We start from the raw sequence: 12,884 nt of genomic DNA on the forward strand, positions 1-12,884 counted from the left end.
CACCTCTGTGATACCTTCACAGGTCCTATAAAAGACAAACAAACCCATGTGAATCCTGACTACTGGCAAACTAACACCCATTCTCAAGGTGGGTCTGAATGTGGAAGGGGATGTGTGTGGAGAGGTGGAGAAGCCACTAGAAAAATAAGACTGAGAGAGAGACTCCTAGGCTGACCTGAACTGACTTTGGCTTTGAGGGAGAGGTCTGCAGAAGAACCTCAGAAGCTGTGTGGTGAGAGCTCACCCCCAGTGTCTCTGTAGCTCCTGTTCGGGGGGTCCTGTACCCCTAGATCCCCCCTTCAGCCTTGCATGGAACATGGGGCACTTTGCCTCTCCTAGCAGCGCACCATCCTGCCTGGGTTTCCATGGCAACCGCCTCAGCATTGCAGTGTGGTCCCTTTAGACACTCTCTCTGCCTGGCGGGGGGGCGGACAGAAGATGGGTTGTGGGTTTTCAGGGACTTCCCCTCCTGACACTTGGCTGCCTGAGGAGCTTGATGGGGAGGGAAGTGATGCTCAGATAGGGACTATACCAAAGGAGCCTTTTGCTGTCACTGGTTAGAGGTCCAGGCAAATTAAGAGTGGAGCTGCTTACAGGGATGGGGAGAGGCCAGGGTGAGGCAGGCAGCACAGCCTCTAAAGCAGCGGGGAAGGGGGAGCTGGTTACCTTGGAAAATCACTCTCCCACTAACACCCAACGGTGGGTTGGGAGGGGATGTTCGAGACCCCAGCCTGGGAGAAGGGGGCCTTTATTCCTCCTGCTTTGCCCTACTTATCTTTCAGGAAGCCCCATCGGGAGAGGAAAGGCTGAGAAGACGGGATGGGGGGACTGGGAGTGGGGTGCTGTAAGGAGGAATGTCTCCTCTGGAACCACCCCAGCTTCTGGGATATTGGAACAGCTACTACCCAGCAATCAGTGAGACCATCAACGTGTCTGTCTCTATTACACCCCCCACACACACACACAGAGTCTTATTAGCTCATGCATATTTCTTTTGCACAGGCGTAAGCAGACACACACGAGTGCCAACAATCACATATGTTTATACAGTGATCTCACATACAAGGTCATGTGTATGTTCATATAACAGTCACACAGCCACAAATGGTCTTACCAAGTCTTAGTCATACGTACACATGACACAGCCTGCCACACACGTGACCTTCACACCATAATAACACCAGGAGCTGAACCCATCCACTCAATCACACACATAGACACAAACCCACAAATGGCGTATGACCCACCACACACAGAGGGCTGGGCAATAATTGTGGGTGGGTGGACTTGCCCTGTCCCTTGCTCCTAACTGCCACATCCCCTCTAATCCGATTAGAAGATAAAAGGGCCTGTGGGGGCCACACTTCACCCTCCTTCTCCTCAAACCCCACCAACATACACCCTGAGCTGAAGTCAGAGCCTCACCACCTCGTGACCCCAATCCCCCGTCTTCTAGAGCTTAGGAAAGCTTTGACCCACTTGGGAGAAAATTTACCTTCTTTGATCTGCCCAACCTACTGTGAGCCCCTGGGTAGGGAAGTTACAGAATCCTGAAATGCCATTTCACAGATGGGGAACCTAAAGTCCAAGCACCCATAGAGCTGGGGCTAGACCCTAGGCCCACTGACTCCCAGTTCACTGATATGCTACTTTTCACTCCCCTCCACCAATTCCACATTGTTTTGAGATGTGATTCAGCAGAGATTAAGTTCCATGTCTCTGGGTGAGGAGGAAGGTCTTGCAAACTCAGAGGAAATTCCTCTATTGGTTTCATACCTATCCAGTCTCTGAACCCTGTCGATCTGGGGAGTAACTTCATGTAGCCTCTCTCCCTAGAGAACTGGACCAAGTTGCTTGCAATAATTCTGTGGCCCTTGGAGACCAAAAGACTCCAGGGACCATCCCATCTGTCCCACCATGAACAAGGGAGAGGAAAACACAGCCTCCAGCAGCACTCCCCATGGGATCTCCTGCAATGATCCTGAGCCCTTGCCCCACCCCGGTCCAGGGCCCAGAGACTAGGAGGGGAGAGCCACTGTCCTTGGTACTGAAAAGCTCCATTTGGGCAAAGGCAAGGACAGCCCAGGATGGCCCTGTGTAGACCCAGCCTAAGGCCAGGCCAGAACCCACCTGTGTCCTGGGAGCCCAAAGATCTGACCCCACCTTCCTCTCTGCTCCCACAACTTAAAGAATGTTAAATCTAGAAGGAAGCTGGGAGACAGTCTTTTAAGTTCCATTTTACAGAAGAGGAAACTGAGGCCCAGTGGGAAAGTGACTCTACCAAGGTCCCATGAGGAGTTAGAGCCAGGACTAGTCCTCTAAAGTTTCAGGATGAGTTTTTGGAAGGCCATTCTAGGGCAACATAAGGAATAAAATGGAAGGGGCAGGCAGAAGGCAGGGGAACTAGAGGGGAGGCTGGCGCAATAGAACAGGCTTTGAAACAAAGAGGATAGGATGGGTGGGGCTCAAGCCAATGAGCAGTATGGAGGACCTGGGAAGGGCAGACTCATAGCCCAGGAAACTGGGTCCTGGAGAGGAGTCCCTCCCCACTTCACACAGCCCCGCCCTGCAGGGAACTGAGCCATCCCACCAGGGGCAGCAGGGTCACCCTACTAGGATCTTATCCCAGAACAGAGTTTCCGGGGCCAATGCACACAGTGATCGGCCCCATACCTCCCTCTGAGGCCAGACCCAGGATGGCGCTTTAAGCTGGGACACTGGCAACCTCAAGGCCTGGGAGAACAAAATGGGGACAAGTAACTATGAAGAGGAGAGGAGTATTCTACAAGCAAGGGGCAGAGCTGTGGAGGCCAGAGAAGTCACTTTTTGCTTTTAGTCACTTTTTTGGCCCTACCGTGTGACCATGGGTAATAATAACACCAACAATTTACCAAGTGTCTAGTACATGCCAGGCAAGAGGCTGGGTACCTTTACACATCCTATCTCATTCAATCCCCTGGACAACACAGCAAGGCATATATTATTGTCCTTATTCTACAAATGAGGAAGCGGGCTCAGAGAGGTGAAGTAACTTGCCCAAGTTGCCCAGCTAGTACATGACAGGGTGTATCTCTGAAGGCCAATTTGAAGTCTTTCTCCAAAAAAGTGCCTTCTAGTCTCCAGGCTCAGATGCCTCATCAATAAAATGAGTACATCAGACCAGAAGATCTCCAGATCCCCAGGGCTCCTTCCTGCTCTGACATTTGACAACTGGATGATTCAGAGAGGCCTTTGGTTAGAAGGGTGGCAGGCAATTCCCCTGGCTCCCCAGGCATCCAGCCATGCCCTTGCATACCGCAGAGACAAGTGATCTGGAAGCCCCATCATCGTTCATTTCCCCTCAAGGCTGGAGGTCATCCTGGTGTCTGCTCCAATCCCTGCCTGCTGACTGTGGAGCCTAGGTAGGTGGACAGTCCCAGGCAGATCACTGGTATGTCTCACAGTGACTCAGGCACCTGTCCTGGCCTTGGAAGACCGTCCCTCCAAATCATTTTGGCATGAAGAGACCTTTGGGTCTGAAGCTGAATCAGCCAATTCAGCCAGAGATCAGTAGGGCTGGGTTTCCTGAAGCCAGACTCCTGGGGGTCCTCCTAATCTTAGTCCCCTAATCTTAATGCCACCCCATTGGTCCTGTCCCAGCCCAACTCCTGGATTCCTAGATCCCCATCTTCCTGACTCCCTAGTGTCAAGCATATTCACAGGGGCCATGCTCATCCTGGGGCACTCATAATCTCAAGCCCCCTCCCCGTCTGGCATTTCTCTGAGCCAGAAACCATATTGCAGCTTGATGGCTGGAAAAGACCATCCCACATGCTCCTGTGGAGGGCTTTGTAAAAATCTATCTTGAGGCCTGGAGAAGTCCCCCAGCCCCAGACCCAGCTGGGAGTCTTGATGGGCATTCTCCCCGGATCCTCCAGTGCCCCACCCCCTCACCACACCCCCATCCAGCTGCCTATTTGAAGGTTTCTTAGGGAAGTTGTTACTCTGAGCAAAATAAGCAGCAAGAGGTTTTAAAACAAAACCAGCTGGTGTCTGGGCTGATGCCACAAGTGAGGAGGTCTTGGTGGGGGGGAGCTGGCTCCCCTGTGACATGAGCTCCAGGTGTGACTGTGTGTGACAAGTTGGGTCACCCACCAGGCTGAGCATAAGTAGGATTCTATAACCAGGTGTCTGAGAAAGTATGCTGTATTTATCAGGAGGTAGCTGTGAAGGTAGTGTGTGAATGTGGCTCTGTGAGGTATATGCATACACACATGTGACGTGTTTCTATGACCACAGGCCACTGAGTGTGCATGTGCCTAAGGGTAGGTTTCCTGAGCATGCTATTTATGTGAGCATGCTAATTGAGCATGCTATTTATGTGATTATGCAAGGCATGTGTCTTTGTATGTGTGTGTCTCTCTCGTGGCTTTGTAACACATGTGTGCAGCTACCTGTACTTAGGAAACTCGAAGATTACAGGTGAGACTGAATCTCATGGATGTTTCTGTGAAGCTGTGGTGTCACTCAGCACAGTGCCAGGAACATGATGGCTGCCTAATGAATAGCTGCTGATAAGTGTGTAAGTCTGTGCAGAGGCAGCAGAGTACCAAGGTTCGGAGCATGAACTCGGGAGCCCAATGCTGGGGTTTGAACCCAGACTCCACCACCTACTAGCTGTATAGTTTGGGGCATCTTACTTCCCTTCTCTGTGCTCCAATACCTTCCACATAGAGTTACAGAAGGAGTCAGTGAGTATGACACGGACTAGACCCAGAGCAGCACCTGGTAAGGTGGTAAATGCGACATAAGGATTTGTGGGGGTGGGAGTGCCCACCCGCGAGAACCGCCCCTGGGTGCCCGGTCACTGTGAGGGGCCCCGCCCCGGCGCGGGGGGCCCCACACCCCTCACCAGCCTGGGGGAGCTGGAGTGTGCCCCTGCTCCACTGGGTCAGGCCCACGATGGCCACCATCTTGGCCCCGAGGCTGCTGCGCCGCTTCTTGGCGGTGGTGGTCCCGGTCCTGTCCCCAGCCTGCTGGGGTCCGCAGATTTCGCCGCTGATGCTGGAGCTCCGCACCACGTTCCTGGAGGCCGCAGCTGAGGCCGGAACTGGCTCCCCGTTAAACATGATCCACGGGACGGCAGGGCCTCAGGCAACCCTGTGGGGCAGCGGGAGAGACAAAGGGGTCCCACGTCAGACCCTGGGCCCCTCTACCGCCGCCCCACCCCTTCCTAGCTGTGTGAACTCGGGCAAGGCGCTCAGCCTCTCTGAGGTTGTGGGGATTAAATGAACAAGTCAATGTAAAGGGTGTGCCCAGAATCTGGCTCGATGAACGGGACTATTCTCATTAGCATGTGGCTGCCCTGACAAGTGACCTGGTTTGGCGGTGAAGGCGGAGGCTGTGCAGTTATGTGACCCACTCTTGAATTCCAAAGGCCTCTACCCACTAGCTGTGTGACCTCACGACCGAACATCTTGGGGTTTCAGTGAACACCTCAGCAAAATGAGAAATGAAAGCACTTACCTCGTAGGACTGTTGTAAGGATTAAATTAGCGCAGGTGAAAGTGCCTGGAACGGTATCAGGCACGGAGTAAATATTCAGTAAGCGTGACTGTTGTTTTCACAGCCAAAAATGAGAACAGGCAGAACAAAACTGGCTCCAGCCTGGGCAGACTGTGGAAGGGGTCCTCCTGCTTGAAGCGGGTGGGACAGAAAAGTGTAAAGAAGCAGGGAAAATCACCCTTACTGGGAGGCAGCCACTACAGGCATCTTAGCCGATTTCCTCCCAGTCTCTTTTTCACACATTTCAAAAAATAACTGAACTCATACTGCCAATACAATTTTATATACTGCTATTTTTCATTTAACGTTATATCAGAAGACTTCCCAATGTTATTAACACTTTGTAGAAATGTTTAAATACCACCAGTATGTTCCATTGTATGGAGGCACTGTAATTGACTTAAATATTTCAATATGGTTACTGCTTAGATCAAGTCCAACTTTCTTCTCTCTCTCTCTCTCTCTCTCTCTCTTCCCCCGCCCCACCTTCTCTCCTGTCTTTTAAACAACACTGCAATAAAGATCTTTGTACACTGATTTTTATCTGCTTATTTCCTTAGGATCAACTCCTGGAAATGAGGTGACTGGGCTAGCGAGTGTGAACGCCACTGGTAGCTTTTCACTTCCTGCTTCCTGACAGAGCTCTGGTTTTGTCCACCTCATCCCTTGTTTTAGAGGCAGATCCTGATTTGTTTAAAACAATCAGTGAGTGGCGTTCACCTTGGTAACTCTTACTGGTCCAAGGGTGGGCATATGACTAAGTTGGCCCAATCTGACTTAAGGGGAAGATTTGGATTCCAGGCTTACAAGAGAGGTGGGTGCTTCTCCCTCTGTCTGTCTGTCTTTTCCCTTCCTCCCTTAAGACCTCTCTCCCGAGAGAGAGCCCACCCTAGGATGAAGCCAGTGCTGCTGAGGGTGGCATGGCACAGAGACAGAAAGGACCTCAGGCCAACCTGAAGCCTGCCTTCTCTGGCCTTCCTGCTATGTGAGACAATGTGTTTTCCATTGCCTAAGCCAGTTTGACTCAGGGTTCTCTGTTACATCCAAAAGCATCTTATCTAATACTGAGAGCATAAACATTTTTCTGATTCTTGGAATATATTGCCAAATTCTTTTCCAAAGTAGACAAATTTTCTCTCTAATGCTGAATTCAACAAATACCTAAAGGGAATATAGCCAATATTTTATAGTAACTATAAATGGAGTATTACCTTTAAAAATTGTGAATTACTATACTGTACACCTATATAATGCTGTACATCAAGTATCCTTCAATTAAAAAAACTATTCCAAAAATAAAATGTCAGTTATTCCTAAATTAATCTATAGATTCAGCACAATCCCAATCAATATTCTAACTGGCCTTCTTGTAGAAACTGGCAAGTTGATGTCCTAAAATAATCAAGGCAATTTAAAAATTTTTATCTATTCATTTTTAAAAATTAAAGTATAAGTGACCTACAACACTATGTTAGATCCAGGTACACAAGATAGTGATTTGATAGTTCTATACATTACAAAATGATCACCACACGTGATCCCAAGTTTTAAGTATTATATTTATGCTAAAGGTCATCATTTTACTTAATAATATACTTTAGAAAGATACTTTTTGGGGAATTTACTGGCGGTCCAGTGGTTAGGACTCCACGCTTCCACTGCAGGGGGCACGGGTTTGATCCCTGGTTGGGGAACTAAGATCCTGCAAGCTGCATGGTGTGGCCGAAAAAAAAAAAAAAACTTTTTTTTCTCTGAGTATAAAATTGAGGGAAAAATGTTAAAAAAAATTTAAACCCCGAAAATTCCAAGGCCTCTGCTGAGTGCCATTGATACAGTAGTGAGCCAGGCCAACTTCGTCCTGCCCTCCCAGAGCCTCCAGTCCAGGAGAGACAGACAGTGAATAACTAGTTATGCAATTAAATATTTAATGGCGGTTCCAACGAGTGCTAGGGAAGAGGACAGAGGGTGCTGGAAGTCACTCTGGGGAGCAGGGCAGCAGGCGCCCGTGGCTCTGTTTAGTGCAGAGGTGGGATCTCTTGCTGTCGCCCTCTACAACTTGGCTGAAAGTCCTAGGCTCAGACAGAGTACAGGAGAGACAGCTGCAGGCAGGCTCCGCCCCCAGCCCTTCCCAGCTCTGTTGTAGCCCCCAGCGCTTTCCCCAGGGCAGCTCCCATCCCAGGGCTCAGGGCCCCATCACCCTGAGGAATCCAACTTTTCAAAAGGACATAGAAAGGAGTGGGGAGATGGGGGTGGGAAGGGAAGGCACCACTCCAGCTGACGAGGAAGACAGTCCCCAGACAGCCGAGAATGGCCACCTGGGCGCCTGATCAGCATGGCTCCCGCCGGCCTGGTGAATGAGGGCTGACAGTAGGGATGAGTTAAAGCCATGTTTTGACTTCTTTGTGGCTGTCTAGACTGTTTTCGCTGGCCTTGTGATGTATGCAGAGTCTCGGATTGTATTTCTCCATCCATCCCCCATCAACCCTGCAGCTAATGGAAAGTCCCCCTGGACTTGGGCCTATGATGACCTCTTTAGTTTCCAATTCTAGTGCCAGTTTGTGTGTTTTTTTGGTATCTGCATGGTCTTTTGGTGGACGGTGGGAGAGGGCTTATCTGATACTTTGAACCCGCTACAGCAAAAGCCTCATTTACTCCTTAAAGTATTTCTGTTACATGTGTAGTTATCTCCATGTCACAGACGAGAAAACCCAGTCTCAGAGAAGTTAAGGCCTTGCCCATCCAACTCAGCTAAGAAGTGGCCAGGCCTCGACTCCTGTTAATGGGTCTCCTGTTTCCACGAAGAGACAGACACGCTCAGTAGTCCCTACTCCTTCACCACAGAGCTTACCCAAAGAGGGGGGCCCAGCCCTCCTGCTCAGGCTTTGCCCCGGGTCTCCAGGTTCTTTGAGAAAACTGTAAGCAAAGTATCTGTGATGAGAAAACCCACTCTGGCCCAGGTTCCCACGGCTGGCGTGAGCATCTGAGGGGCAGCAGAGATGCCACTCAGACCACAGCTGGAGAAGCAACTGCTTCCCTGGTGTTGCTGACAGGAAGCTCAAGAACACCGCTCCCAGGGGAAGAGAAGCGAAGAGGGTAAGGGACAAAATTCTTGACCCTGCCAACCCAGGGGCTCATGTTTCCTCATGAATAATGAATGGAACCCGACAAGCAGATGGTTTGACATCCAGGACTCTGCACCATCCACAGCCACATTCTCATCTTTAACCGCCCGGGGATCACCCAGGGGGCCTGGAGAGCTGACGAATGTTTAGGAGGGCCTGGCAGGCAGGGGCTACCCCCAAGGGGACAGGAGGAGCTGAGACTGACCCAAAGCACTGGACCCAGGACCTTAGGGCCTGCCCCCCAGTCCCAAGTCCAGGGTAGGGCAGCCTGGGAGAGTTCAGAATCAGGAGATGGGATGAGAATGTATACTATATAGATTAGATTCTTTGTGTGACCATCTCTGGGCCTGGGTTCCTCATCTGTGTGTAAACTGAAGGGGTCAGATGACGTGCTCTCTCTAGAGTCCTTTTGACACACATGGCAGCAGCAGGCTCAGAATTAGGGCTCTAGTTGATTCTCTGGCAGCCAGCGTGGCTCAAGAAGGCAAGACAGAGAGCCAGTCAGAGCCAACCACCTGGCCCCTGTGAGGAAGGCAGTCCTACTCACAGCAGCGCCCCCAGCCATCAGACCACAGGGATGGGAAAGGGGCAGCAGGTGGATACGGTGGCAGAGTGGTGAGGGGCCGGCAGGACGCAGAACACAGCACTTCACATCCTGGTGGTTCTAAAAGATTGCTGAATGAATTTCTACAAAAGTCACTTCAACAATTCCCTGCCTCTGAGCAGGACTGTCCCTCTCCCAATCCAGGTCATGGCTCCTGATGGAAGGAAACCCTCCCATGATCTTGCTGGGTCACCGAAACCTTACTCTGAAGTTCTCCCTGCTGACTCCCATCTATTGCTATAGCAGCATCTATGGCCACAGCTTGGACATCCCCTCCAGGGATCCCTTCCTGCTGCCCCCCACTCCTGCCAAGCTCCATGCCAGCAGATACCTTCCAAGTTCCCCAAGGAAGGAGCCTAGCGTTTTCTTTCTGGTCTTCAACGTTTGTCCTCTACCCTGGGGTCTCAGTACCCGAAAGGCTCCCAAAACCCTCTCCTGATTCCTGACAATGGCAGGACTCCGGGCTGTGCCTGGCCACCCTGGGCCCCTTGGTCCTTTTGACCATGTGTCTAACCAAGTTAATAAACCTTTTTTGAGCATCAGTAAGGCTATCCAAAAGCCCAAGATGAAATTAGCTACCCATGCTTTCAACAGAAAGGACCAAGGAATCTGTCACAGAGTGATGGACTGTTAGGCTGTAAGGGATGGCAAATTCCTAAGGCTCTTACCACCCCTCCCTATCCTCTGCACACAGCAGACATCACTAATCCTTCTCTCTTTCTCATCAGGGCCAGATTTAACCTCAGAATCCCTCTTAACACAGTGCTGCATCACCCACTGAAGAGAACCAGCTCATAAGGTCAAACTGACTTGCCTCCCTATTCCAACCTGAGCCTTTCATTTTGCAGAGGAGGAAATCAAGGCTCAGAATGGGAAAGAGTAATGGAAAACTGATGAATTCATAAAAGTGCTAACAAAAGATCAAGATGAAAAAAAAATTAATTACATGGGACTGAGTGAACTGATGAGGATGATTATAATTTTTGTGACTTTGTTTGAATTAAAAAAAAAATCCCACAAGGACTCAGAGGCAAAAAATATACAAATCAATTTTCACTGCAAAGTAAAGGAGCTGTTACAGTGGAGGATTACTGGACTGAATGTCAATATTATGACATAGTATGGGTGTGTTTCGTGTTTGGTAATTGCAATCATTATTGCTTTTGTTGTGGTCATCCATTTACAATGCTTGGTGTCAGTTTATTTATCTCATAAAAATAAAATACAGTGTGTGCGTGTGAAAAAAAACAGAAAGCTAATCATGGGGAAAAATGATTACTGTGATGATATGACATTATAATTTTAACATCTTAAAAAAAAAAAAAGAATGGAAAAGAGACACACCCAGGGTCACACAGAAAGCTGTTGACAAAACCAGAGCTCCAAACCAAGACTCCTAACTCCCAGGTCCTACATCACCTGTCAGGTGCTTCCTCCCCACCTCTCACCTCGAAGACAACCCAAACTCACCAAACTGATGAATCTGAATGTGGTGTTCCCATCACAGGGGGCTGTGCCCCTCCCAACAGCACACACCTAGGGCATTTACACAAGCCTTCTGTTAACTTCTGAGACACCAATTTTCAAGAAAGGAGGTGAAGACAATCAGGGTAGCTTCCAGGAGGAGGTGATGTGATAAGAGTCTGGAAGGAAAAAGGGGAGCTTAGAGGAAGGGCTAGAGAGGACATGTGTCCTCCAGGGATTCTAGTAGCTTGTGGAGTAAAGAGACGGACTTTGGAATAGTTGTGTGACCTTCAGCAAATCATTCAAACTCTCTGATGCTGTTTCCTCCTTGTCCAAACTCCTGGGTCCCCAAATCTGCCTTTAGGCACTTTAATGTTAAATTGCTGGTGCTAATGCCAAGGGACTCATCCAGGTCCAACTGCTAAGGAGCTCAGACCCTATTCTTCCTCTGTCCTCCCCCTGACCGATGGGGTCTGTGTCTCTCCCCAGACACTCTGTGACATGACCATCAGTCAGGAGTGTGTGTATTGGGGGTGTATCAGGGGGCCGACTCCCAGCTCCACCCGCAGTGTGTGATCCTGAGCAGGTTATTCAGCTTCTCTGAACCCTCATCTCCTCTTCTATAAACTGAACCTACTGGCCATCTGGACCCAGCCCGACTCTCCGGGCTGGACTGGGGATCAGATGGGTTAATGAGGAGCAGGAAAACACAGTAATTAAAAGCACAGGCTCGGGCTTCCCTGGTGGCGCAGTGGTTGAGAGTCCGCCTGCCGATGCAGGGGACACGGGTTTGTGCCCCGGTCCGGGAAGATCCCACATGCCGCAGAGCGGCTGGGCCTGGGAGCCATGGCCGCTGAGCCTGCGAGTCCGGAGCCTGTGCTCCGCAACTGGAGAGGCCACAGCAGTGAGAGGCCCACGTACCGCAAAAAAAAAAAAAAAAAAGCACAGGCTTTGGAGGCAGACAGACTTAGTTCAAAACCTAGACCTGTCACTTACAAGCCATATAGCCCAGGGCAATTTCCTTAACAACTCCCCTGAGCCTATAGCTCCTCATCTCTCAAGTGGGGATAATAATGCCCGCCTTAGGATTCTTAGATGAAATATTACAAAAATAAGGATTGGTACATGCTAAATGCTCAGCTTGGCAATTATATTATTACTATTCATAATGTGCCTTTGTAAATGGTAAAGGACTTCACAGGTGTTGGTGCTTATGAGTCTGGATTGCAACCAGGTGCAACCACTTCACAGGACGGCTCGGAGACCAACGGGATCACCTCCCATGCCAGCCCTGGGTGCAGGGTAAGTGTGGGATCTGGGTCCCTGCACCTCTCCGTTGAGGTGGGAGCTGACATGTGAGGCTGTGCTTTTCCCTGCCAGCATCTCAGCTCCTGGTCCCTCAGAGGATGCTGGGTCTGGCATTGGAGACCCCTGCCCCAACCCTTATCTAGCACTAGGGCTGCCCACCACATTGCTCATGCCAATCTGTGCCCATGTCGGGGCCAGACTTAACCTCAGAATCCCTCTTAACACAGTGCTGCCTCACCAACTAACGAGAACCAGCTCATGAGGTAATACTGATTTTTTTTACCTGCATCTCCAGAAGGTGGGGGTATCCCTTGTTTCTAGCCTTCACTTTCCCCCTCAGGGAGAGACAGGTGGGTGACAGAGCTGGTGCGTGGTGGGGGAGGGTAAGCTGGGCCCAGGGAGCACACCCAGCCTGAGTAGGGAGCACTCTGCCAGCTCCTCTCCTGGTTATGTGACTTTTATCTCCTCCAAACCAGGCTCGCACACACACTACACACAACCGGGAGAGGCACAGGGCACAGAATTTCAAATGTGTGATTACACACCATGCAGACCCACATGATACACACTTAAAGACACAATCACATGTGCACACAGACATGCACACACACCCCTAAGATACTCATCCACACAAAAGCACACAGAAGTAGCCACACTGACAGCCACAGGCAGGCAGACACACACACACACCCTCCCCCTGGCCCCCGGCCCCTGCCCAGCTCAGAGGCAGGAAGAGCCCCATCCCTTCAGTGGGCAGGGAAGCAGGAAGTGTCTTACTTGGATCTGTGGGTTCCCTTGGCCAGGCATGCACACCAGCTCTGAGCAGGCACTTGTGTGAGCTT

The 12,884-nt window shown here is 50.4% G+C and overlaps 1 protein-coding gene across 8 annotated transcripts in view; it reads right to left on the minus strand.

Moving 5' to 3' along the window:
* The window catches only part of RIMS3 (regulating synaptic membrane exocytosis 3), a 40,487-nt gene that overhangs the window by 13,832 nt on the left and 13,771 nt on the right, over nt 1-12,884 (minus strand). For 3 of the 8 annotated variants that reach the window (XM_082613972.1, XM_082613966.1, XM_082613968.1), the window contains 3 exons: nt 10,741-10,913; nt 5,506-5,672; nt 4,892-5,139 (listed from right to left, as the gene is read on the minus strand). The exons of 1 other annotated variant lie outside the window; for it this stretch is intronic. In XM_082613972.1, the coding sequence (XP_082470098.1) occupies nt 4,892-5,108 (217 nt within the window). In that variant the 5' untranslated portion in view covers nt 5,109-5,139; nt 5,506-5,672; nt 10,741-10,913. Of the gene's footprint in view, nt 1-4,891; nt 5,140-5,505; nt 5,676-10,740; nt 10,914-12,884 lie in introns of all 8 variants that reach the window. 4 more of the 8 variants (XM_082613969.1, XM_082613967.1, XM_082613970.1 and 1 more) reach the window with 4 other exon arrangements.

This window comes from Mesoplodon mirus (assembly GCF_964341445.2).
Source record: "Mesoplodon mirus genome assembly, chromosome: 3".
Taxonomy (NCBI): Eukaryota; Metazoa; Chordata; class Mammalia; order Artiodactyla; family Ziphiidae; genus Mesoplodon; species Mesoplodon mirus.